The sequence below is a fragment of the Taeniopygia guttata genome, chromosome 4, assembly GCF_048771995.1.
Source record: "Taeniopygia guttata chromosome 4, bTaeGut7.mat, whole genome shotgun sequence".
Taxonomy (NCBI): domain Eukaryota; kingdom Metazoa; phylum Chordata; class Aves; order Passeriformes; family Estrildidae; genus Taeniopygia; species Taeniopygia guttata.
The window spans coordinates 70,448,985-70,475,523 of record NC_133028.1 but is presented as its reverse complement, the minus strand read 5'-3'; the positions used below and the strand labels follow the sequence as shown (position 1 = coordinate 70,475,523).

General features: G+C 48.1%; 2 protein-coding genes across 3 annotated transcripts in view; one reads left to right on the top strand and one right to left on the bottom strand.

The window, feature by feature from the left end:
* The window catches only part of BMP2K (BMP2 inducible kinase), a 49,026-nt gene extending 31,749 nt beyond the window's left edge, over positions 1–17,277 (top strand). The window contains exons 14-16 of one of the 2 annotated variants that reach the window (XM_030272256.4): positions 377–534; positions 3,485–3,598; positions 12,095–17,277. In XM_030272256.4, coding sequence (XP_030128116.4) covers positions 377–534; positions 3,485–3,598; positions 12,095–13,530 — 1,708 coding nt within the window. In that variant the 3' untranslated portion in view covers positions 13,531–17,277. The remainder of the gene's footprint in view (positions 1–376; positions 535–3,484; positions 3,599–12,094) is intronic. The other variant, XM_030272257.4, reaches the window with a different exon arrangement.
* A 569-nt stretch (positions 17,278–17,846) lies between these two features.
* Positions 17,847–24,372, bottom strand: PAQR3 (progestin and adipoQ receptor family member 3). Its single transcript, XM_002191697.7, has 7 exons — positions 24,041–24,372; positions 23,795–23,957; positions 22,782–22,937; positions 21,891–22,088; positions 20,432–20,522; positions 19,986–20,134; positions 17,847–19,568 (listed from the first exon to the last, which is right to left on the bottom strand). Exons 1-6 carry the CDS (start codon positions 24,223–24,225, stop codon positions 19,992–19,994), a joined length of 936 nt encoding a protein of 311 aa, XP_002191733.4. The 5' UTR covers positions 24,226–24,372; the 3' UTR covers positions 17,847–19,568; positions 19,986–19,991.
* Between the last annotated feature and the right edge of the window lie 2,167 nt (positions 24,373–26,539).

Here is a 26,539-nt window from a genome sequence, read left to right as displayed (position 1 = left end):
ACCTCAGAAGAGATACGGTCTCCTGTGCAGTGGCCCTCACACCTGCCTTTGCTTAATAAATGGTAATAAATTCCTATTTTGGCATTAATTCTTGTGAACGACTGTATGTAATAAAATCCTCTTCCTTTCTGATTTAAAAACAAAAGAACCTACAGAGCTGTCCAGTTTCAATGATGTGAGAAACCAGATATCCATTTGTGTAGGTTCCTATTAGGCTTCTTTTAAATTCGCCTTCAGATCTTTTGGGGTCAGCTCTTAATGCACGTGTGCTGCTTGTGTGTAGGACTTGGCATGATGAAGCATGTCTCAGATTTTGACCCTGATAACCAATCCTGTCGTGTTTCTCTTTATTTGCTTCCTTGAACTGACTCTACAGGTCAGGTATTCCTGATGCTGAAGCAATTGCCAGTTACCCCAAGCAGAACATCAGTAACCCACCTGATATGTCAGGTTGGAACCCATTTGGAGAGGACAATTTTTCCAAGTTGACAGAGGAGGAGCTGCTGGACAGAGAGTTTGACCTGCTAAGATCAAGTAAGGGACGCTTGAAGGCTTACTTTGCTTCCCAGTAAATGAGGGCTCTGTGGTTGCTCAGCAGTTCCAACACCTGCTTGTCCAAGGATCGTGCAGGCTGTGTACAGAACATTCTTTCTGAGCATTTGAGGGCACGGTTGGGCCTGTCTTCCTTTCCTTTTTCTTTTTGAAAACACGTGCAATAGGAACTCACTGTCTGAAACTGGTAGTTACTGGCTCAATTACTGCAAAAATGGTAGAATCTTAGCTCTTCTATGCTGCTTGTGTCACCTTCATTGCCAAGAGGCTCTCAACAGCAGAGGTATGTTGTCAGATGGGAAGAGAATTTTGGCTGCTTGCTTTATTCCTTTCCAGCTTTTTTCTTGCACACCAGAGCAGAAGATTGTGTGGGTCTGATATGTCCTTTGAAAATGCCTGAAAGAAAATTGATCTATTACATTATGTTAATGTTTTGTACTGTCCTTTTTGAGTGGCTACATGTAAGGGCTGGTTTATTGTACTGATATGGCAATAGTTGAATAAACTTTTTCCTCATAAAGTCAGTTATCTCCATGGTTTTTTACTTGGAATTAACCTTCTGTTCTTAATTGCTGAATACATGCTTGTTAGTTGCTCTTCCTATAACTGGTTTTGTTGAGATCAGATTTATTAGTGGGACTTGGAAGACATGACAGTGTTGAAAAACAGATTGTATATGCTTGGCTGTCTGTCAGCAAGTTTCTTGCAATTAAAAGTACAGTAAAGTTGAATTTTGAGTAACTGGGAGAAATACCTTTGCCTTCAGTCAATTATTTTTCCTGTTGGATGTGCACATTACATGTTAATCCTTTAGGAAAGTGACTGGGTGGGTTGGTTTGTGAAACTCTGGTTGTTAGTTTTCCCTTGTATCCTGTGTGAATCAAATCAGATTCCTGGTTTTGAGTTGAGAATGTAGCCTGCACACATTTTACAGTCAAATGTCTCTCTGGTAGCAGGGAAAAATGGCTTATGTACTAGCTGAAATTTAGCATTCCTTCCAAGTCCAAGTTCAGGACTGGATTCAGTAGTAGAATTGAACATCTGTAGGCATGTTCCTGGATCTGGAGCAGGTTACTTTGCAGCAAAGGTCAGCACAACAGCACCCACTTTCAGCAGCTGTAAGTGCTGGACTGCTGGTTAAGCTGCAAGTTTTGAGCTGCAAGGACCAAAGAAGATAACCAAGGTCCATTTTGGGCTCAGATCTTCAAGGTAATTCAGTGCACAGGAGAGCAGGGTGTGATAACACACTTGATATGCTCTATCTGCAAAGTAAACCAAACCCAAAGGCACAGCTCTGCTCAGTAGTAACCAGCATTAGGGATTTTAGTCACTCACATACAGAAAGTGCAGAAATAACCCCGAGTCACTCCCTTGCCAGCAGCACACTAGATGGCAGCCTTGTCTGCACGGATGGGCTCCCTTACAGTGGCTCTGAGCTCCTGGGGCTTGATGTCCCTCAGGAGGGGGAGCACTGGTGGTTTGTGTCTGTGTGTGCGTGTAGGTGCACGTGTCACAGCCTTCAGAGACCTTTTAACTTGGCTTTCTGATACCAGGGTGCTGTGTCAGAGATCCTATGAGCATACTTGGCAGTGTTAATGCCTTTGCTGCAGTCAGAGCAGGAATAATTATACTTCGTGTTGTCTACTGGTACTTAGTCTTGGCTGGAATAATGAGAGATCAGGAGATTTATTGTGAAATTAAGTCTTGTATCCATAAAATTGTCTTTAACTGCATAATTGCCCTAGATATGCATTAAGATTGAAGGCTGAGTTCTCTTTAGATAGATTATCTCCTATGAGGGAGAAAGGCTGTTGAGTACTAAGTAACTTTTTTGCCATATAGACAAAAGGGAATTGTAGATGCAAATTTGATCAGTGGTTCTACTTTTCTATTACTAAAGCCAACTGCTATCCTGTACTTTATAACTAGCATATAGTGGTGTGTAAGTTTGTGGTCCTCACTAGTGTTCAAAACAGAAATACTTTCTTTCTCATTTCGAAACAGAAATCCTTTCTTTCTCGTCTCAGAAGCCGAGTTTGTATTGTTGAGCTGATGCTTTATACATAAATTAAAGATGTTTCTTAATCTGGCAAATATTTTTAAAGCTTACATGTTTATGAGAGTAACACCTAAGTAAATATACAAAGCCTTTGTTAGAGGACGAAGATGTCACCCCAATTTGTCAGGCTGGCATTACCATCAGATTTCATGTGTTGAGGGGCTTAATGTCAGTGTGTGCAGTGATGGGTACTGCTGGGGCCATTCATCACTTCTCTTGTGAAAGGGGATCCAGTTCCTAGGATAGAATACATTGCTTGTACTTGCTGAGGGCTTTCCTGGTAGAATGGTGCTGGTTGCAGTAAAAGGTAATGTGCAATTGGATGAATTTCTGAACTGAGCACCCTTGTGGAGGGTTGTGACACAGAGTGACAGATTGGAGCTCCTGGCTCTTGTTGTTTCTCTGTTGTTGGTGTTGCTGTGATCCTCAGTGATGGGCCAGAAGCGACATCTGATGCTGCATTTCTGACAGCATTTTGAAGTAGATTTCTCAAACAGCTCCTGTAACCACTTAATCATCTGTGCAGAATTGGGAGCCAAGAAAGTGAGTCTGCTTCCTCGCTGGGAAAGAACCCCCAGCTCAGCTTCCATAGCCTTGCACAAAGGCTCGGGATCACCCTGGTGTTCCAGCAGGGACAGGTGTGGGTGCAGAGCCTCCCAGGCACTCTGCCTGTCTCCTTGCAGTAGCAAGGAGCTGCCCAAATCTGCTGTGCAGGAAAGAGCTGTGCTTCTTAGAAGCCTTTGTCAAACCCCATGTCAGAGAAGATACTTCTCCCTCACCGTGTACAGTGCATAGCTTTGCATAGGTGTGAGTCCTTCCATTTTTATTTTATTTTACTTTATTTTTTGTTCTGTTTCATTTTGTTTTTTACAGACAGGCTGGTGGACAGGAGAACATCTTCAGATAAGGATGTGGAGTCACATGCTGCTCCACAGACAAGTCCTCCTGAAGATCCCTTTGGTTCTGTTCCTTTCATTTCTCAGCAAGGCAAGTTCCATCTGTGACATGATTACCTCGTAGCTGTATGCATACATACCTGTAGGTGTATGTATCTGCTGAAGTATGCACAGCAGTTCAGTGACCAAAGAATGGCAGGGAGCTCTGCTGCCTCCTAACATAGCAGCACTTGGGTTGAAGGGATGTGTTGGTGTGTTCTTTACCTCCAATTAAAACCACTTGTGCATCCAGCTCCTGGTGCCTGTGGAGCCTTGGGACAGACTGTGTAGGGTGTGGTTCTGCTGGGCCAGTGCGGTGGGCATCACCTGGGCAGAGCCACAAGCGCTTTTGCTGAAGGGAAATTGCTTCCCAAGGCCAAATTTTGGTACTTCACTGTAGCCTGCTTCTGACTCACACTGTATCTGTGGTTCAGTTGTCCAGCCAAGTGAAGGCAGTAAGTTTCTATGCATTTCATGCACAGTTTTGGTACAAGTTGAATCAAATGCAAACATTTTACATTGTCTACACATGGGGAGGGTGGGCATTCATTATTGCTTTTCAGTTCAGCTTTGACTATGTTTACCTTGAATGGAAGTAAAAATAATGTGTTATGTGGGCATTGTTAGCGGGAAACTGCATCACCCTGCAACTTAAGCAACAGTTTTAACATTTGGTTGATCAGCACTTTAGTATTTATTTTGGTACCTTTGACAAAGTAAAGCCTGTGTGATAGTTGAATGGTAAAAGGAATGTCAGTCACTTATGGAGCCACTTGGGTTTTGTTGCGAGTTCTTCTGTGATAAAGGTGCCTTAGTGCGACATGTGCAGTCTTATGTCTACAGTTCAAACATCTACAGTTCTTATGAACTTCAAAAGCTCAGGTAACATGCCTTAAAATAAATCAGCTGGGGTCAATCTAAGGTAGTATCTGTGTTTTATTTTGCTTTACTCACGTGTTTTATTTTGCATTCTTGGAGACACTCTGGTAGGGCTGCAAGTGAAAATCCCTGTGCCTGTGCTGCGCCTGTCCCTAGACCTGAATTCATTCTGCCTGCTGTAGGACTGTGTTCTTAGTTTGTGCTTGTGTTTTGCTCTCTCAGGACAAGTTTGCTTTCTGTCACCTTGTTCATGTTCAGTAGTTCAGTGCCACGTGAAAACCATTTAAGTGAAGAAGGGTTTGCGCTGCAGGTGCTATTGGGAAAGGCTTCCCTGGCATCTTCATTCCAGAGGTTGTTTTGACTTAGGTAAGCCTGAATTCACATGCAAAACAAACAGAAAATACACTCCATTTAGGATGGGGACCATCAGGTAGTTTGTCTCTTGCCAAGTGTTCATACCCCTGTGTCCAGAGAGTGTGATCTTGGAAGTGCATTTCATTGTTGCTGGTTTTTTTTAAATGGTTATAATATAGCTTTAGATTGTAACAAATATCTTCACTGTGGTTTTAGTGTGTGCTTTATTTTTCTTACTTGGAATCCAAGTTCTAATTCTTTACACACTAAAAAAAAAAAACCAACAAAAAACAGGAGTTGCTTCTATTAAGGGGAGGAAAAATCCCCTGAAATTCTGTCATGACTGAAAACCCAGGCTCTTAGAGACATGTTGAGCTGGTTGTATAATAGCTGTGGCACTGTGAAAAAACTGCACCTTTCTATAGCCTTTTTTCCTGTGAACTTCTAACTGGCATTTAAACAAGAGTAAATATTGGCTTGGTTTCAAGAAAGGTATTGTTAATTATATGTTAACTGTGAATTGCACTTAGTAAACAAATCAGGTACAATAAATATTTAAATGTTAAATCTTCTAAAAGCTGGTTTCCTTGGGCTGAACTGTTCTTGGTAATATCTTGAAAAGAGGAGTTACAAGACAGCTAAGAAAAGGAGAAAGCTGTTGACCTGGACATATTTAATTTCTAGCTGAGGGCTTTCTGGGGTAAACTTGACAAATGTCCCTCTCTGATATCTTGATTTCTGCTTGAACTTAACACTGTTTTGTGACCTGTTCTTTCTGGTTTCTTCCTTCTGATTGTGAAATGTGTAACTGAGAAGTAAATCACCTGTGTCCCTTACTCAGGGCATCCAAGGGCAGGTGATGGCTTGGCAAGTGGAACAGAGGTTTAATATCTTGAGTACAGTTCCAGCATTTACAAGAGAGACTGTTGGATCTTGTTCAAGTACAAGTTTCATTTCCTTATTGTAAGGTGTCTCAGGCCAAATGGGGAGTGTGCTAGCACTGTTTGCCCGGGGCTCTGGCCACCGAGTTGTGACTTGTTGAATTACAATGGCATCAAGTGGTGACTTTATAAACACGGGATCTTTAAAGTAAATAAAACTGACTTTCTTGAAGAGTAACAGTTGTTACTGAAGTTATGTTCTACTGTATTGACCAGAGTTTCAACTCAAAGGTTGTGTGTTTTGTGCTTGGTTCTCCTTGCTCTGGCATAGGTGTGATGTATCAATCACATGTGTGGGTTGTGGCTGAGTAGAGTCACCCAGAGGATTCCTCCTGTTTTGGAGGCCTGAGGGTTCTCTGCTGAAAGCAGTTCTTCACTCAGTAATCAACTGACACGGGTCACCTCCTGAGAGAGAGCAGCAAGATGGTGATGATCATGTGTCATCTTTGGACTCACCAACATCAGCTGCTGGAAATCTGGCTGAGCACATGTCAGCAGGTGTGTTAACACGTGGCTGGGAAGGCGAGGCAAGGGAGCGGCAGAGGCTGGAACTGCAAACCTTCGATCATCGCTGGGAAAGTCTGTGGCCTGCATGACTTGGGATATTTCCTGTGGAGCTGAGAGTGCATCTCAGGCCGGCACCGATGCTGGCACTTCTCACCCGGAGAAGAAACCTGCAGCTGGATGGACTGTAGCTGCTTGTCTGTTAGACCTTCTGTGCGTATTTTTATCTGGTGGAGAGCCAGCAGCAACACTTGTGTCCCCTGGCGTGCACAGAGGGAAAGGGGTGCAAAGTGAGCTAACAGGTGTTGGGTCCCTCTCGGTTTGGGGAATAGGGAACCACTGTGTTGGTGTCTCTCACTTTTGGTGTGTATCCTAGTAAAAGTGTTCTCATGCGTAAACTTGCTACACACACTACTTTATGCCTGAATTTTTGTGGAAAATAGTAGTGCCTTAAGACCTGAGATGACTGGAAAAGAAACTTGGCCTGGGAAAGAATTCCAGTGTTTGATCTGATAGAAACAAACCCTACATTACAAACTTCTTGATGAAAGAGAGAATTCAATAGCCAGCACTGGGGCACTTAAGCACTTCACATATGGGAAAACAGGTCCTGGTTCTGGAATGCCTGAGCTGGATGGTGACAGTGGAAAAAACATCTCCTGTGGACAGCATTTTGGAAGGGAAGTTTTTGATTCAATGTGTGTTGCCCAGCTTATGTTGTAATGCCCTTTGTTATTATCAAGTGTTTCAGAAGGTCGGGAGAAAGGTGCTTTATGGTGCTCTCAAATGTAAGAAGGACATGTCATGAATATAGTACAGTTGGCTGGTGAGCTGTACTCGGTGCTTTTGGTCATCTTGCATTTATTCACACTAATGGTTTGTGGGATGAAGCCAGGCTAGGATGGCTTTTTCTTCCCTCAGCTTAATACTGTGATTCCAGAAGGAATACAAGAATTGAGATAACACTCAGAAGTTACATGGATGGGCTGTGTGAGAAGTGGAGATGTTGGGCAGTGTTGCCTGAAGCTGTTTCAGGCATTTGGCTCCTGTGGAACAGCCTCCAGGAGCTGTTGCCTAGGATCTCGGGGTGGGGTTCTGGTTCAGGTCGTCTCATTAACAGTTCTGCTGAATGTTGTACAGCTCATGTGTGCTGTAGATGTGATCAAGCCACTTTGTTTTTGTAGCCTCTGTGGTAACCCCTTCTGAGCCACTGCAGGCCTGTTCTCTGTGCAGGGACTGAATAAAAGCGAGTCCAGTTCTGTAGCAGCTTCCTTCTGATTTCCAAACTTCCCACACTCGGCAGCCTGGTGCTGTCTTCAAATGGTGGCTGCAGGTGACTGCCTTGGGCTAAGAGGGGCTTTGTGGTGTGGCATGTGTTGTCCCAGCTATGTGGATCTTTCAGAAAGCCAGCCGGCTGTGTGCCAGATGCAGAGCCACGGGAGTCATCCGGAGCCTTGGCCACATCTCTGGGAATCTCCTGCTGCAGTAGGTGCTGCTGGAAGTGCACGGTGTCACAGCGGAGACCTGCAGTGTCCTGGGGGGAGCAGACATGGGGGATGACGATTCATTCAGTTGGTTTTTGTGTACTGCTTCCAACAGGGTTTCAAACCACTGCAAGTTCTGTACCACAGCTGTGGAGCCCTGGGACCACTGCACAGTCTGGGCCTTTCAGTGAGACACAGCTTGCTAGAACTTAAGAAGAAATTACTAATACCAGACCAGAAGAAACAAAAAAGACTTGAACCACTTTTAGAACCTGAAAAATTTGCTCCTGCCAACAGCTGATGTTGATTGTTTAAAGGTGCCCAGACCTGTGTGCAGTGATGTGGATGTTGTAGAGTGTTACTTGCCAGAAGTTCTTGGTAATATCTGTCCTCATTGAAAGCTTTGCTGATGTTATTCTGTACCTTCTTGGCTGTGGCTTCAGTTATTCACAGTGCTTGCTGAATGCAGATTCAGGATATTTCCCTGTATCAATATATTCAACTTCACCTATTCTAGATACCCATTCCTAAGTGACATGAAATTGTTTACCCATCACAGGTATAAATGTTATGTCTGGGCTCTGCCGAGGGTCTGCATTTTCTGTCCAAAATTATTTACCGGGTGATTTTTAAAAGTTTTTTCAAGTCTTGCAGCAGTCATGGGCACATTGCACTATTTTTTTATATTGCTCTTTAATCTCTGGAGTCATTATTTAAAAGAATGTCAGCAGTAGTGCCAGGCACAAGTGTGGCATTCTTCCATTTTTGTTGCTCTTGAAAGTAGAGGTGCTAAGATGTGTAAATCCATTACAGTGTTGAGCAGCTGCTGCCCTGGCTGTTGTCAGAGAACTGGTGCAGATTTAGTTGCAGCCTGCCGCTAATCCTTGGGCTGACATGTGGCAAATTGTTATGAAATGATGGTGGCAGTATGTTCCCAATTCCAAGGGAGCTTAAAGCTCTTATGCCCCTGGGCTACCCCCACCATACCCTAAAATGAAGAACCAGCAGAAGGCATGTAATTACTGTGGTTGTTAGAGGGAATTCATCCTCTTATAATCCTCTGTCTCGAAAAAGAACATCGGAACAGAAAATTTCCTTGAAGATTGGGATCTTCTTATATGATTAAAGATGTTCCACCTGGCTCACATTTGAGCCAAGAACAATTGTTCCCTACAAGCTGCAAACCTGATTAGAAGTGTGGTAATCTGAGCAGCACATTGCAAACAGATGTTGCCACCAGTGTGCAGCCGTGCTGTGTAAATGTGTATCTGAATGTCTCTGCAGTGGTGTAGCCTGACACGATTGCATGAAATCAACATGACACAACACTGCAGTCTGGAAATCTGTTTGGCCAGAGCATTCAGTTGTCATTAAGCAGGGGCTTTTCCCTTTTGGGTGATTGTTTGTGTGTAGTGCTCTATTTCATTTGCTAACTTGATTAGCAGTGAAACAGGGGCAACTGTAGTGTAGAAGACCAAACTATTCCTATCTTAGTTTAAAATACTGTAGTTCTAAGGAGGTTATTTTTGTTTCTTTGGATTGGTTCTGATTCTTGTCTGATGGAGTTTTGTTCCTGGGGTTAACATGAAGCCACTACAGCTGCAAAGGCGGGTGCAGAGATGGTTTGTTCCCTCAGGGTTGGCCAGGTAGGGCTACAAGCGTGCAAGATGAGTATCTTAGAGTAGTTTCTGCTTGGAGCAGATGGCTCTGGTTGTTTCTATCCTCAACACACACAGAAGGATAAAGGAAGATACTTGTTCTCTGCTGACACACTCCAGTGTGGGAGCAGTGATGTTGCCATTCTGGAAACCCTCCTTGGGGTACAAGCATTTCTTCAAACCCACATATCCGGAGCAGCTGCTGTTCACAGCATCACCTGCTGCATGCCACCTGCTTTCCAGGTGACATGGTCCATGTAGGGTCATACATAATGGCTCTGCAACTCTGATAATAATGAGCTCCTAGTGGAGGTTTTGAGTTTCTAGTCACCGTTGGATATTTCCCAGTCTGTACATAATACCTGGACATTGGGTTTTTGCTGCAAAAAGCAAGTCACTGCTAACTCTGGCAAGGAAACTGGAGAAGGAGCAATCTCAGCTGAAGAGCTAGAAATTTGGAAACCTTCAGAAACAACTGCTGAGCTGAGATGCAGTTATTGACTGTGCTGTGGTGCTGTTAGAATAGGAAAAAGGCTTTTTGCTGTGTCTTTGAGTGGCCTCAAAATTAAGACACTTCGGACCATGTTGTCTCATGTGCAGGGACAGATGTTGACAAATCTGCACTTTAAGCTTCCCTTTCCTGTGGACTATCTCATTCCTGCCAGCAAAAAGGCTGGTGTGTGCTATGTCCAGCATATTGAGATGAAGTGCAGAGATCTAACCGTTCCATGGGACTGTAAACTCTTGTGGATATGGACACAGAGAAAAAGTTTGGGCCTTTTGTTGTGGAAGTGGTGTTAATGTCTAGTCCAGTTGTCCCTTTTTCTTTTAAATCTATTTGCATTTATGCTAACATTAGTGTTCCAGTAAATATTGGAAACAGCAGGATTTGGAGGCTAGGGGGGTTATATAGTGCAATACCTTTGGGAAATCTAAAGTAAGCAGCAGAATAATCCAGATTCTAATTTAGTGGGTAAAGCAAATATGTAGCATTTAAAATTACAGTAGATAAGAAGCAATCTGACACCAGAAGGCAAGAAGAAACAGCTCAAAGCCCTAATCACCTGATGGTTTTAGTCATTGTGGTCATCTTATTTTTAAATCCTTACATGAATTGTATTGTTGCTGAATTTTTATTATTTTAAGGGTAGCTGCAAAGGAGTGAGGAAGCTGGCGGATGAGGAAATCGCTCTTAATTCCCTTGGAAAATGGAAGAAATGGTGCTTGTAAAACTGGAGCATAGAAAGAAAAGAATCTGACTTGGCCTAGAAGTTCCATGCTAGTTTCTTGTGAAAGAAGGAATTAGCTGAGAAAATGTTTGCTATATTGCAAGAACAAGAATTATGAGATAGATTCTGGCTGAAAGTGATTTTTAGAGAAGTAGCTGAAGATGATATTCAAAGATGCCTGTAGCCATCCCTACATTTTCTATCCTTTGAACACATGAAGGGGTTAAATGTCAGTGTTTGTGTAACAGAGCCCTAAGTGGAAGACATCCATTTTGCTTGGGTGAGGTCAGGGGTGCAGTGCTGTGAGCAGAGTTCTCTAATAATTGCTTTCACAGGAGCAGCCCTGGCCCCAGCTGCTGTCAGATGCTGGAGACGTGAGAGGTTTGTCCCCAGTGCCAGAGTGCCTGGCAGCCTCTCTGGGCAGAGTGGCACACAGGCTTTGGGCACACACCTTGTGGGCTCTGGGCCTGCCAGGAGGTGAATTCTCGCTGCTGTTGCTGGTGTTGCATCTAACATTATGCACCCTGTCTGTGGCCAAGAGGACATTGCAAGGGCAAGTGTGCTTTACCCAGTGGAGACTTGAGTGTACTGATTTTCAGCTTTCTCTTTCCCTTCCAGTAGAAATCAGAGTCAGTTACACTCCTGAAAACATCTCTCCACATCACAGGGAGAAACTGGGTGTGCTTAGTGACAAGAGCAGTGCCAGTGCCACTGTGCAGCCTCCCCTGCTCTGGGGAGTGGTGCCAGTGCCACTGTGCAGCCTCCCCTGCTCTGCCTGCTCTTGCCATCTTTTTTGTACTGCTGCAAAATTTTTACTGCTTCCAGTGTTCCCAAGGCAGCCACACCACAAAAGACTCGTCAGTGAATTGTTCTTTCAGTTCTAGTTGTCAGTGAATAGTAGGGAGGAAGCTGGCATAGGGGAGCAAGGAGATAAATTTCCTTGCCATAAAGAAGTTGAGCTGATGGGTTGCATTTAGACACACAGCATTGCTCTCAAACTTGAGGAAAAGAGCTTTTGTGCCTCAGTTGCTGCAGAAGTTAGAAGGAGCTGCTCTCATTACTAGAACAATGTTTGTCAGAGCATACTATCGAAGCAGAAGCACATCTGCTTGTCTGCTTAAAAAAAAAAAAATAGAGAAAATTAGTGTTTAAGTCCTGCTGCCTCCTGTTTCTCCAGAGGACAGTGGCTGTGTAATGACTGGGTTTGAAAAGCTGTCTCTAGAGATCAGCTGTGTCCATTAGTCCCTTCTGTATGCCCCCCAAATACTTGTACTGTATTTCCAGGCACCTTGTGCTTTAGAAGTAAAGCTGGCAGCTCTGTCTGTTGATTTTATGTGTGTTGTTTGAAATGTCAAGTCTGATTTTTATCTCATTTCCCTCCCTAAGTACAGAATATATGTTTGCATCAGCTCCTGGGATGTGTGGCTGTGGGGTGTGTGGAGCAAGTTTTACCTGTGTATGTTTTAAGTTTTCATTTGCTTTTTTCTTTGGACCTACAGGTTCCCTTGGAAAACAAGTGGATAACTCAGCCAGCAATCAAGGAAATAACTTAGGGACCCCAACAAAGGCTGGAAAACTGAGCCATGCATTTAGAGATCCCCAGGCAGGGAGGAAAAGTGCAGAAGGACACGTGACAAAAGGTGGTGAGGAGTCAGAGAGTGATTTTGAATCTGATCCTCCTTCTCCCAAGAGCAGTGAGGAAGAAGAAGAACAGGAGGATGAAGAAGTCTTGCATGGAGAAAATGGGGACTTCAATGATGACAATGATACAGAACCAGAGAATTTAGGCCATCGACCTCTCCTCATGGATTCTGAGGAAGAGGTGGAAGAAGAGGAGGAAGAAAAGCAGAGCTCTGATTCTGATTGTGACCGAACTAAGCAAAAATGTGTGGAAGGGCTCCTGAGCACTCGGTTCAGAGATGGTGTGGGCAGCAGTGAAATCACAGAGCCCAGTTCAGTGCCTATGTCTCTGCCTGAGGTGCCAAGCACTCTGATCAACTCTGGCCAAGAATTTGACGTGTTTGGAGCTGTGCCCTTTTTCACTCTGCAGCCTCAGGCAAGAGAGAAAGTGGACAAAGATATTTCTTCTCAGGTGGCTTTTCCCAGCCTAAGCCAAGAGCAGGATGACTTTGATGTTTTCATAAAAGCTCCTTTCAGCAAAAAGGTGCCGCAGCGAGATGGGCAGGGCTCAGGGCTGGAGCCTCTGCTCTCCCCCACCTCTCCACGGAGCGTGGATATCTTTGGTTGCACCCCATTCCAGCCCTCCCTTGTGGCCAAGTCTGCTGGGAGCAGGCAGGACCTGTTTGGGCTGGTTCCGTTTGAGGAGATCACAGGCAGCCAGCAGCAGCAGCAGCAGAAGGTGAAGCAGCAGAGGAACCTGCAGAAGCTGTCCTCCCGCCAGAGGCGCATGAAGCAGGAGGTGTCCAAGAGCAACGGGAAGCGCCATCACGGCACCCCCACCGGCACAAAGAAGGGGCTCAAACCCAGCTACCGCACCCCGGAGCGCGCCCGCCGGCACAGGAAGGCCGGCCGCAGGGACTCCCAGAGCAGCAACGAGTTCCTGACCATCTCGGACTCCAAGGAGAACATCAGCGTGGCCTTGACTGACAGCAAGGACAGAGCCAACCCTCTGCAGACAGACGAGGCGCTGCTGGATCCTTTCGGAGCCAAACCCTTCCACCCGCCGGAGCTGATGCGCCATGCCCAGCACCAGGGCTTTGGGGACAGCTGCGGGGACCACGGCACGGTCGTGGTGGCTGGCAGGCCGAGGCAGAGCTCTTTGCACGGGGCCATTCACAGTGGGGACGGGCTGAAAACAGATGACTTTGGTGCGGTTCCCTTCACAGAGCTGGTGGTGCAGAGCACACAGAGCCAACCACAGCAGGCACTGGAGTTAGATCCCTTTGGAGCAGCTCCGTTCCCTTCTAAACAGTAGAGGCTTCCAATGGGTTTCCCCCTCTCCACCTCTCCAAGTCCCTTAATAAAGGTTTAGTGGAGTAATTTATGTGGTTGAAATGCCAGGAGCCTGGGTTGTACAGCTTGTTCAGGCTGAGGAGACAGTGGCCTGTATGCGTGATGGAATTGCAAGTAACAGCTAATTCTGATTTGGGTCTTTTTGAGAAAAAGAGTAAAAAAATCAGAAGTGTTGTTTCCTTATGGCAGATGGCTCCCAGGATGAAGTGAGGAATTGGATACAAATCTGTGTCACTGACTTGGGGCCCTGGGACATACTGTCATTGTGCACTTTGGTCTTGCCTTTCCATCCCTCTGCCATGTGCCCTGGTGGAGCAGAAGAGGCAGGGAGCACATGGAAAATGCTTCCCATATGTATAGGAGGCTAATGAACTGTGGTCCTTCTTCATGTCTCAGCAGATCTAAGAACCAAGACATACTGATATCCAGATTATGTGCTGGAAGTAGCCACGTCTTTGCTTCCTAGGTGAAAACTATCTTTATTAATCATAAAAATAAAGCAGCCACATCCTCAAGGGGCTGTGGCCCAGAATTCCAGAGCACAGCTATGGCTTGGGACCTTACAGACATCTATGCAGCTGCAGAGATGAAAGGCAGATTATTTTTTTGTGTGTGCCTAAATGGTCAATTTTGAATTATTTTTTTAACAGTAAGTGCCATTAATGTAAAGTAGCAAACTGGAAATGTAGAGTCAAAACTAAAGAAGCAGGTGATTTATGATCTGTGAGAAGCCTTGAATGTGTGGGGGAGTGAGCCAGCAGGGACATGGCCGGAATTACAGCACTTTGGGAGACTCCTCAGCATACTGGAAGAGGGGCTGTCCTTGGGCATGTGGAGTGTTTCAGATGACTTGCGGATATGACTGTGAGGTACAACCATTGGATTGGTTTGATTACAACTTGGGATTTGTGTCTGTTTTCCTCTTGGGTTTTGATTGAAACGAAAATGTGTCCTGTCTCGGACCTGTTGGTTTTTTACCACAACAGTTTTATGAAATGACTGTAATCCGATGTTCTTTTAAGGTTTGCTAAATGCACTGAGCTTTGGGGGTGCTTCCTGCCCCAGCTGTGTTCCAGCAGGAGCTGGTGCCTGCCAGACCACTGAGCTGCATTTCACCCCACGGAGCCTTTCGGGAAGGAGCTGCTGCCCAGCACCTCTGGGAGGTGCCCGGGTGATGGCAGGAGGTGTGAGCACCGCCGAGCACAGGGTTTGCTTCCTGTGGTACGTGTTGGCAGGATGGACACCATGTGCAGAGACAATGCCCATTGGGACAGCCCAGCCTGGGTTCCATGGCCATCCTCACGGGGACACGGAAGGAGGTGTCTCCCCTTTCTGTACTGCTCCACTGGAGGCTGAGGAGTAGGTAGCCGGCTGTTTGCACATTGGGGACTTCCCTATTTGTGGCCGAGTGTCCTCATGTGCCCCCTGTCACAGGTGAAGTGAACTATTCAGGGTTGTGGGCTTTTTTCCCCGCTGCCTCCTGCTGGATATTCAGGAGATCTGTGATCCTGAGATCTGGCAGGGGTGGGGTGGGATTTGGTCCCTTTCAATAGTCACTGAAAACACATGGAAAACAAATCACGAGACTCCTTTGGGATCAGTTTGATCCAATTCCCCCTAGGAGGTGTGGGAGATTGCTTCCATTAGCTCTGTAATCTGAATATACTCACAGTGATGGTGTATAGATAGCTGCCTTCATCTTCCTCAGTTTCACTTCTCACAGGGTATAAGTGGAATATTCCAGCTGTGCCTGCTTCAGGGTGCCTTTTCCTTTAGGAGTTAAGCCTTTAGGAGATTGAGTAGAAATGTTTCAACACAGGACTTTCCAGGCTTTATTACTGCTCTTCTCACCTGTTTGGTGCCAAAGGCTGCAAGAAGCACATGCCAATTTTTGTAGCATTTCTGACACTCAGGTTAACAGTCTTTTCAGTCTTTTTCTTTCTTTTTTTTTTTTTTTTTTTTCCCTCTGTGCGTGCTTATTATAAGCTGCCTTTCTCAATGTCTTTCAGAGCTGTTACCTGCCTGAAGAGCTCTTGGAACAGAGCAAGATGACAAATGTGGCAGTGAGGTGGACACAAAATGAGATGAAAACTGTGGTCCTAAATGTGGCCAGTCCTCGCCAAAGCCAGGCTGTTGCTGTCTTCCCAGTGGGAAAGCAACGGGAAGGGTTAACAATGCACACGGCCCTGGGGCTTGGCTCCAGGGCCCAGGAGGAGAGGTGAGGGCTGTTGGAATACAGGGAGGAGGCTGGGCATCAGCAGACCCAGAGTGGGCAGAAGTGATCAGGTAAATTACAAATAGGAAATGTGCAAATGTTCATGTACTGTTGGTTTACCCCAAGGCTCCAGGCTGGGGAGGGCTGTAGGGGGTTTTGGCAGAGGGTCTCTATGCAGTTATACTGCAGCACAGCAGAGCTGAAGGGAGAGATAAGGCAAAGGCAAGCTGCAGACGCAGTGATTCTAGAGCTGGCACCAGTTATGGCCCATGATATTTGCCTCCTAATGGCCTTAACATACCTGTTCTTCATACTCAAGACACCAGTCAGATTTTTGCTTAAATTTACCTTTTTTTTCCTCTTTAGAGTTAGTTATTTGATCCTTTCTTATGGTCGATATGAGATTGGTGCACCCTGCTAAGCTTAAGCTGACTTTTCCTGGTATATGTAGTTTATACACAACTGAACCCAAGTTTGGGGTTATTTTCAGCCACTATCCACTATTCAAAGGAGGTGAAATGTGTGACTGTCAGGGAATGGGGTATCCTTTGCCTTTCAGGGTGTGTGGAGTGCAACGTAACCTTACGTGAAATCAGGAAAGCTCTTGCTGCAGTAGACATGTACGTGCTGCCTGTGGTAGCAAGAGGGCAAGGTAAGGAGTTGACACTTCCCTTCCAGACAGAAATCCCAATGGGTTTTTACAGCTTCTCCTTCAGCATGTTGAGGGACTGAAGCACAGGCCTTTTAGCATCAGCTGCTGCAGAGAGCATCTGTCCCAAAGCACTAAGAAGCACAACCACATTTGGGTAGTTGTGGTGATGCAAAGAAAAACCAGTTAGTTGTGTTTGCCTGTGGACTCAAAGGGCCCTTAGGTGTGTAATTAATACAGTTAATGCTTTGGTTGCCCTGTGTGTGGCAGGGGGCTCTGTGAGCACCAGCGTCTGAATCATTCTGGGTGTCCCAGTTAGTAAAACCAAGTACTGTGAAAATAAGTTGATATATTTGCTACTGTGAGAAAAAGAGTTTATCTGGAGTTTTTTATATGATATTGTGTATTTTTATATATCTAAGAAGTATATATAAAATATACACATGCACACATCACGTAGCCCTTGGAGTTGCTGTGGTGTTGGTGACCCAGCAGCCACAATCATGTTGGTGACTTGAGTGAATATGAGTTAAGCACCAAGGCTGGCTGCTGCATTACTGTTCTGTAGAGCTTATTTTGAAAGGAAATCAAGGAGATGGTGTGTATGGCTAAAGTTGTGACTGAGGTATCACCTACTATTAAAGAGCATAAAAACTATTTTTAAATTGCTGGCATTCAGCTTTTAAGTGCACTTGCCTGAACTACACTTCCATTTCTTGTTAGACTTGGAGTTTCTAAAGCTTTTTTGTCTACTACTAAAGTGAGAACTTTTAACTTTTTTTGTGAAGCTGGTGTATATCATAAAACCCTTGGAGTTGTTAAATAAAAGAACCTGGTTAACAGTGCCTTTGCAGGTCTCTTCAACACTGCATTGTGAAGTCTTAGTGTGTAGGCTTTAATTTACTCGTTGTAAGCACTGCTGCTGCCAAGTGATTTTGTAACTGTCATGTAAGCACCTGTTTTAAGTAGTTCTGTTTGCTGTCCAGTCATCCTGCTGTGCTCAGGTGGTTAAAAATCCTTCTGTTCAGTGTTACTCCTTAAAGCCTTCCTGCAGAAAGGTTGTGTATGGCTCCCAGTGCCACTGGGCTGAGCTCTGCATTTCTGGATGGAGCTATAATGTGGTGTGAGCCCCTTCCTGCAGATGTTTACTGCAGCAGGTTGTTTGAATGCTCCTTGTATTGATTTTACTCTTGGGTGAGCTGAAGTAAGAATGGGAAGGGTCAAGAACAGATAAAGCAGCAGCAGGACTCGGTTAATAAAGAGTACTGGTAGCAGAATGAAAAGCTGAGTTCATCAGCAAATTCAGCTAGAGAATCTCCCCACAAAATCCCTGTCTGTAGCACAAGTTCCATGGCTGAGCCATTGACATCTACTGTTTTGCTGCATGAGAAGCAGGAATGATGTTACTCCAAGGAAAAAGCCAATGAACTGGAATTTATTTTTAAGTTCAGTATGTACATCAAAGATAATCATGCAGCTTGATAAATTGTGTCAGGTAAAAATGCACAGCTTGGCAATCAGTTTCCTTATCTGGTGAAAACCGTTGGAGAAGTTACAACTTTCCATTATAAAAATACATTAGCAAATACTAAAGTCAGTAATGTTTCAGAGCACAGACACATTCCTGGGGTATTACTGTACACATAACACCAGAAACAGACTTGTACATTTGCAAGTTCCTTGTCAGGCTTCAGTAGTAGTAATTAGTGCACTTGAAACTTGCTTGGCTGTCAAGTTAAAAAAAATCATTTAAAAAATCAGTGTTTACACTGAAAGGCTGAAAGCTGTGGGAGGTGAATCATTAATGCAGAGTCAGTTTTGCCAATACTTGTTTCTTAATTTAAAAAAATCAACAGAAAAGCACCAGAACCACCCTCTGCCCAGCACATCAGCAGTGCCTTCTCCATGCCCAAGGCATTTAGGTGCCTATCTGTAAGCTTCCACCTACACTCCATGTCTCCTTGGAAAACAAGTTCTGCTCCTCTGCCTTAGCCCAGAGGGAGGCAGCTTTGGGCAAGTAACAGAGCCTCTCCCAGTGGATTAGGGGGAAGCCCTCTCCACAAGGACCTAGCCACACAGGACTACTCCCAACAGCATCCTTGCTCTAACCCAGATGTCCAAAGGAGTTCAGTGCTGTTCAGAAGACTGGCACCTCTGGAGCTGCGTGGTGCTGGGCTGCAGCTGCACACTAACCAGTGTATTTCATGGCTCCCTGGTGTTCATTTCATAAAAGATGGTTCCACAACATATCCTGAAACTCCAAGCAGCCTTGGCACTGTGGCAGGATTGTGACAGCTGGTGCTTTTGGGCAACCGTGTCTGCAAGTGCAGTATCATCCTGCACGCAGGGAAAGGCCAAAAGTCAGGAATCTGCATCCCCAGCAGGTTCCCTGATTGCAAAACAGCAACAAACATGGACAAGCAGTCTTAGTGGTACTGCTGAAATTTTGAAATACTGATTCCAGATTACTGAAGGGATCAAGAGAAATTTCTTCAAGCATTGGCACGACCACGACCCCCCTTGGGGGAGGCTATTTTCAAGATCTGCAATGAAGATCTAGGTGTGCAGGATGCCATGTGATCTCATCTCCCAGAGAATGGGAAAGAGCTCATCCAGATCAGGACACAAATCCACTGAATTCCAGTTCATACATTCCTGTTCCAGTGCTGAAGCGTAAGTACATCTTCCATGCACAGCCCACAGGCCTGTGCTTTGGATCTAGGACCAGCTCCCACAGTTCCTACAATTTTACAGGTATGCTGCCAGGAGTGTTCTCCTAACTGTGCACACCCCCTGAAAACCTGGTGTTCAGGCCTGAGTGCCCTTGGCTGAGCCGTTCATGTCTGCCAAGCAACAAAACATCCTGCTGGGATCTGCGTGCCCAGGTAGCTCAGCGTGCTGCTGTCCCACTCCGGGAAGAGCTGTTTGGCACTCGACTGCAGGGCAGGAATTGACTGAGAAGGAAATGCCCCTCCGACCCCAGGCAGTGCTGCTGTGTTTATCAAAGCTTGCAGTAACACTGTCCCAGCAAGGGGTTAACAGTCCAGGAGTCGAGAAAGTAGCTGCCTCAGTCCTTGACAGCACAGCTCTTCACATGAGGTCCAGACCCTCGGTCACAAATCCTCTCGTGCTGCTTCTGAAACAGAGCAGGCAAACAAGGTAAATCACTGTGCACATGTAATTGGCAACTCATCTGATTTCCACAACATCCAGATCAATGCTAAGCAGACTGAAAATCTGACAAAAGCCTGAGTTAAAGGCTACTTAAGGACAAGTACTAATGACGGTTTGAGACTACTCAGCTTGTGACACAGAGCTGGAAGGGATCTGGTTGGGCTGAGTCCAGTCTGCTCTAAAACTGCTCAAGGGCCCAGCAGCTCTACACAGCCTCATCCACTGGAGCAGCACAGGTGAGCAGTGCCTGGCATCACATCCCTGCTTTTTATTTGCACCAGTTGGGACCCACTCTGCAGCAGTGACCTGAGGTTCAGGCCAGCATTCCCAAAGCCTGTGGTTAGAGTATCCTGTTCCCCGAGGATGGCAACAGCCGTACCTTGGCTCACAAGTCCGTGCTGTACTCGGGGCAGGGCTTGCTGTGTCGGTACTGCATGATGTACACTGTGGACTGGTGCCACCAATACAGCATCACCACTGCCAGGATGTGCCACACTTGGTGGCTCGAGCCGAGGTAGTTCAGCTGGCCTGTGGGGGAGAGGGGCAAGGAGTTCAGCTGTTAAATTTGGCCACAACATATGCAGTGCAATCAGCAACCAGTCTCCTGCACGGCTCTGCCACACCCTGCCCTTGAGGGGTGACAGGGAAGGTTCTTTAACGAACTTGATGGAAGTTGTCTGCCTCGACCCACTCTTTTACTCTGTATGGGAACACTGCATGGGGAACATGGTCAGCTTGTTCTCTCCCAGGAAGTTCAGGACCCACAATAAGCACTGTGGGAAGCTTAACTGCAGGAAAGAAAACAGCCAGAAGAGAATTTCCTACCTGGGAAGTATCTTTCTGGAACTTTGGAAATATAGAAGAGAAAAGCTACAGCAGCGATGAAGTACATGACAAATACCCGCGGAGCAAACTCCTGCAAAAGAAAAGGAAGCTCTCCTATTCTGTTAGAAGGCAAAAACAGGAAAAAAAGTCCCCAAAGATAAAAAAGGAAAAGGCATGGCAACACCGAATCTTCCTTCCCTGCCTGTGTTAGCTATGCACAAATCCAACGTGGACACACATGCCAAACTCTGGGCAAGGCTGAGTGGGAAGAAACCTCTTTTATTCCAGCCTCTTGCTTCTACTCAGTTCAGCCGACAGCAGCCAGAGCATGTGTCTGTGAAAGGTCACCTGGGCCTGTACAGGACAGCCAGGGTGAGGGACACTGCAGTGCACATCCCTCTTATGCTGGGATCGCCGCTGCTGCAGGCAGGACTGCTCACAGCAACTCAGCCACCAGGTGGATCTTGCTAGCAGAATGGTTTGTTACCAAAAGTGGGCTGTTTTTCTGAAGTATGGAAACAAAATGTGTACCATAGACACCATCCTGCTATCCCAGGGGAAGCCAGATGGGGAAGTGTGGGGGTACAACTGCTACAGATGATTTTTAGAGGCCAGTGTGAAATGTCCTCTATGAAGGCCACATCTCTTTTCAAGTAGTGCTCTGCCACATTCCACAGCAGTTCTGGACCAGGCTGAACCCTCACCCCAGGGGACAGCCATCCATCCAGGCCAGCTCAGGTGTGTGCAGTTTGTGCTCACTACGAAAAGGGAGCATTTCCTTCAGCACTATCAGGTGTTGCTGGGCAACTGCAGTGATTTCAGGGTGGTTCATACCGGGGCACATTGGACTGCCTTTGGCTGTATTGGGCTGCTGCTTTCACAGCATAATTCCAAGGGGTGAAACAAACAGGAAAATACTAACATGAAAGAGCTGTTAGAGGAGGATTGTGTGGGAGTCAGAGGGCTGAGCAGGTAAATGCTGATTTCTGCTGCCATCCTAGGGAACAGGAGAGGAGACACATAATCATCCCATCATCCCAGTGTCTCCTGGTTGCCCTCTGGATCTGTGGAGGCGGCCAGCCCTGAGCACTCCTGCAGCCTGACAGGTTCCTTCCTGCTCCATAGGCACCTCAGTCCCTGGCCCCTGGCCCTGGTGAGGGTGTGGTCTGCCCGCACAGGCTGCTCCATGCCCAGACACAGACACAGCTGGATCCTGCATTCCTTCCCTCCCTGCAGCTTTAGGGCAGCACAACACAATGAAGCTTCCCAAACTGTCTCTCCCCTCTCAACACAGTTCTCAGTGTTCCCATTTGGATTGTATCAACCAAAAGAATTCTGTCTTTAGAGGGATTTTAACTCCTCTTCCTTCCCCGTTGTTTCCCCAAGTGTAAGAGAACTCAAGGAAGATGGCAAGTGAAAAGCAAAAGGGAATCTTATTTCCTTCTTTTTTTTTAATTACCTGTACAATGGATGCACCAATGCCGCCATTGAGCCAAACCCAGTGGATGGTGGGAATGATTCCATAGCCAGACACGGAGCAGAAGATGATGGAGCGCAGCCTGTGCCACTGCTGTGTGAGGTAACTGGGGTGGATCTGAGCGAAAAACACTGCCAGGATCATGGCCAGCACAGTGATCAAATACACCTGGCGCCAGTACTGAGGGCAGAAAGAAACAAGGCAAGTTTGTGGAGTGCAAAAGTCAGCTCTGGGCAGAAGGTTTCAGTGACCCCACCCTGTCCCTGCTGCGAGCACCAGCCATGGGTCTGAGTGCAGGGCCCTGTGCTTGTCAGCTGGCACTGAGGGCAGGGGACTCTGCTTCTGGGGGGGCACCTGGCACCACATCCTTCATTCCAAGCACTTCCTGCACCAAATGTTTTCAATGCACCTGTGCCTCAACAGCCCAGTTCAGCTCCTGCACAGCCATGTCCACAGCAGACCTTGAGGGGGAGGGAGCTCATTAGATGGAGGGAAAACAAGGTTGTTTCTGCCTCACAGCAGCTACCTCGTGGGCAATGCTGTTTGAATAAAGTACCTGTGATGGGGCATATCCCATGACCAGCCTCAGGCACTGGATGCAGGTAGGACCTGTCAAGTTTTCCTGTCTTGAGAGAAATTTAAATATTCTCCTGAGGTTGGTGCAATCAACAGCTGGAAAGGAAAACCTGCATTTGCCTGTCTCTTCAGCTGGCAGAGTTCTGCTGAGGTCAGAGGGGCGTGTTCCAGTTCCCATCCCTGCCTCCCAACTACTGTTCTCTTTAAACACCTGCACTAAACCCCCTTCCTGCAGCACGGAAACCACAGTGAGACCACACAAACTAAGCCCTGGAAGGACACGTGCTCCTGACTCACGTTGCTGCAGTAGAAGGCATAGAACACGCCTGACACGTAGCAGCCCAGGATCCCGATGGAAATGCCGGCATAATCCAGTGCCATCCAGCGCCGGCTGGTCTTCTCGGAGCGGTGACAGCAGAACAGGTGGTATCCGACTGAGCAAAGCATGCAGACCTACACAGAGGGCCAGAGGAGGAGGGTTAATTCTTTACAAAGGAGCAGGGAGCACAGCAAGCTTCAGCCCTGCAGCTGGAACAGGCACCTGGCCCATGACCCGCCTCGGTGCAGGCACTTGTGATCCCTGCCAGCTGGCCATAAAGCGTCTCTGGCAGGGGGGAGGAGGAGCAGGACACGGCAAACCACAGTAACCAGTTGTACAAGTAACACCAGTGGGCTCCTGAGGCTGAGAGAGCTGACAGTGCTCCAGGGAGACACATCCACACCAGTACAGGGGGAGGATGAATTCTGCTGGGCCAGAGTGCCCCAGGCAGAAGCCAAAGCCCAAATCTGCCCTGACTGCCCAGCACCCACTGTGTGCCTTGACTGAGGGAACACGCAGAAATTTAACTCTTAGGCACAGGCTGCTTGTTTGCTCCTAGAGCCACTTGTGGCTGGACAAAGGCAATTCTGTACCCTACAGAGAACACAAATGGTGCCTTTAGCTCTTCTGTGCTCTCACAAGGACAGCGTGCTGCACAGGAGCTGCAGGTGCCCACCAGAGACACGCCTCAAGTCTGCTTGCAAACAGATTCCTCTGACACGTAAAAAGGGAGGCCAACAGCCCTCCTGCCCTTCCCCACCATCAAACCACGGCTGATCCCTGTGCTCTGGTGCTTGGCCTTTTCCAGCAGCACCTGCAGCCACCTCAAGCCCCCTCAAACTGCGGAAGCTGTGGGACACGGCCCGGACAAACGCATTTGTGTCCCACGGACTCTCTCCTGTGCCAGCCGCGTTCAGTTCCCCTCAGCTCAGGTCCGGCCCGGCCGCGGCGGCTCTGACCCCGCGGTGCGATGGGCTGGGCTGGAGCCCACCTGGAAGCAGAAGAGGCAGACGGAGCAGATGACGAAGTCTTCGCGGGAGGCGCCGGCCGCCGGCAGCACGGCCGTCAGGTCGTAGATGCCCAGCGTGAAGAAGAGCAGGAAGCCGAGCAGGTGGCTCCAGATGTTGACGGTCTCGTTGGAGAGGATGAAGAGGCTGAGGGAGAGGAGACACAAGGCGGGGCAGGGGTGAGCGGCGGCGGGGCCGAGGGGACGCCGGGGGCCGCGGGGCGCGCTCACCTCTTGATGCAGAGGCGGGAGGGCAGGTAGGCGCGGTATCCATCCGTGATGTAGGGGTTGTCCTTCAGGAACACCGGGATCTGCTCGTACGTGTACAGCCGGATGCCGCGGGGCACCAGCACCGGCCAGTACTGGTAGCTGCCCAGCTCGATGTAGTGCGCGCTGCGCAGCAGCTTCTGGTGCATCCTGCCCGCCGCCGCATCGGACCGCCCCGAGCCGCCCTCACGGGCCGGGGGCCGGGATCGGGATGGGAACCGGGAGCGGGGCCGGGATCGGGATGGGAACCGGGAGCGGCGCCGGGAACGGCCGCGATGGCGTCACCGCGCGGCGCGCGCCGATTGCGTCACCGCGCGGCTCCGCCCCGGCCTGTGGCGGCAACGGCCGCTAGGGGGCGCCCCGAGCCGCCTCAGCGCCTCAGAGCTCCGCAGCCCTCGCGCGCCTCGGAGCCCTCAGGTCCCCGGGACGCCTCAAAGCCCTCAGATCCCTGGGACCCCTCAAACCCCCGGGAACCCTTCGGCCCCTACGAGCTCTCATAGCCCTCAGACCTCCGGGACCCCCCAACGGGGGCACCTTGGACTCCTTAGACCCTTGAGGTGCCTCAAGAGCCCTCAGACCTGCGGGACGCCCTGAGGTGCCTCAGACTCCCGGGATCCCTCAGACCCCCAGGGCCCCTCAGAGCCCTCAGACCTGCAGGACCCCCTGAGGTGCCTCAGACTCCTGGGATCCCTCAGAAACCCCGGAACCCCTCAGAGCCCCACAGAGCCCTCAGACCTGCGGGACCCCCTGAGGTGCCTCAGACTCCCGGGATCCCTCAGACCCCCTGGAACCCTTCAGGGCCCCTCAGAGCCCTCAGAGGACCCCCTGAGGTGCCTCAGACTCCCGAGATCCCTCAGGGTCCCTCAGAGCCCTCAGACCTGCGGGACGCCCTGAGGTGCCTCAGACTCCCGAGATCCCTCAGAAACCCCAGGGCACTTCAGAGCCCTCAGACCTGCAGGACCCCCTGAGGTGCCTCAGACTCCCGGGATCCCTCAGACCCCCCGGAACCCTTCAGGGCCCCTCAGAGCCCTCAGACCTGTGGGACCCCCTGAGGTGCCTTGGACTCCTCAGACCCCCGGGTGCCTCAGACCCCCTCAGACCTGCGGGACCCCCTGAGGTGCCTCAGACACCTCAGACCCCCGGGTGCCTCAGACCCCCTCAGACCTGCCGGGACCCCCCACGGCATCTCTGGCTCCTGGGGCCCTTCAGAGCTCTCAGACCCTCACGACCCTCTGAGACACCCTGGGGCGCATCAGTCCCTCTGGGACCCCTCAGACTTCCAGGATCCCCTAAGGTACCTTTGGCCTGGGGTGCCTCAGAATCCTCAGGCCCTCCAGTACTCCTGAGAACCTCTGAACCACCAGGGACCGCCAGGGGCCCCCTGGACCCTTCAGCGCTCCGGACAACTGTGACATGCCTTTGGGCCAGTCAGGCATTCCTCTCAGGTAGGCTGCAAACCTCAGTGACAGAGGCCAGGAACACACCTGTCAGGTAAAACAACCATGAGGGCTGTCATTCCCTGTGAGATTTGCAATTACACTGTGCAAGAGCAACGTCTGGTTAATTTGAGATCATGATTGCTAGCCTTTTGGGCGGTTCCCAAAATGTGTACTCTCTGAAGTAACAAAAAAGTCTTAGTAGTGAGAAAAACTCTTCCAAATGTTTGCTTTTAGCGGGGTTTTTTTGCTAATAAAAAAAAAAAAAAAAAAAAAAAAGGAAAAAAGTAGTGGGGGTATAGAGGGTATAGATAGCAGTAATTCCCTAGGTATAATAATAAGACTTGTGGTTTCCAAGTTGCAGACAAGTGTGCCACAGGGTAATCATGGTTCACCTGGCCCTCCCTGCCAGTTCTGTGCTGGGAAGGCCCTTGCAAAGGGCGTTGGATTCATTAAACCAAATGGTGTGAGGGGTGTGCAGGGTTGTCCCATGGCACAGATGTGTCATGTGAAGTAAAAGATGGGGATGATGAGAGGGTAAAATCCGCACTGACAGTGAAGGCTGGGTATTCAACAGAACCAGCTGTGCTGTGTCATTCCCAGATTAAGGTGGATTCGGTCAGCAGCAGCTCTTGAATATTTCTGCTGATCAATCATTCACTAAGATTTCCTCCTGTTAGTGTCCTTAGAGCACTGTTTTTCTTTTCCCCAAACCTGCCTCCTCCCTCCTGCTCAGCTGCTCTGTGTGCTGGGTACCTTTTTCCCCTCATGTAACCCCAGGAGTTTCTCGGAGGAATCCTGTTCACAATAATAATTGAGCAGGCTTAGCTTTAAGGTACTTGCTTGTGTTTCAACTTCCTGGGATGTGTTTGGAGCCTGACTCGGGATGGTTTATTCCTGTTTTACTTAGTTTCTGTTTCCTGTTCCGTACTGCGTCTCTGGTTCAGGGTTTTCCATTCTCCCAAGCTTTCTACTAATGAGGTTAGTGAGACTAATTTAGGAAAGAAGCCACTCTGCGGGGGCCCCT

Bases quoted from the DNA above. Each gene is read 5' to 3' on its own strand.
- PAQR3 (XM_002191697.7), bottom strand. From the start codon at position 24,225: ATGCACCAGAAGCTGCTGCGCAGCGCGCACTACATCGAGCTGGGCAGC. The intron at 22,089-22,781 runs GTGAGTCAGGAG...TTCTGCCCTCAG, and splicing joins ATGCCTTCTACTGCAGCAAC to TACTGGCGCCAGGTGTATTT. The intron at 20,135-20,431 runs GTAGGAAATTCT...TCTCCCCCACAG, and splicing joins TCCAGAAAGATACTTCCCAG to GCCAGCTGAACTACCTCGGC.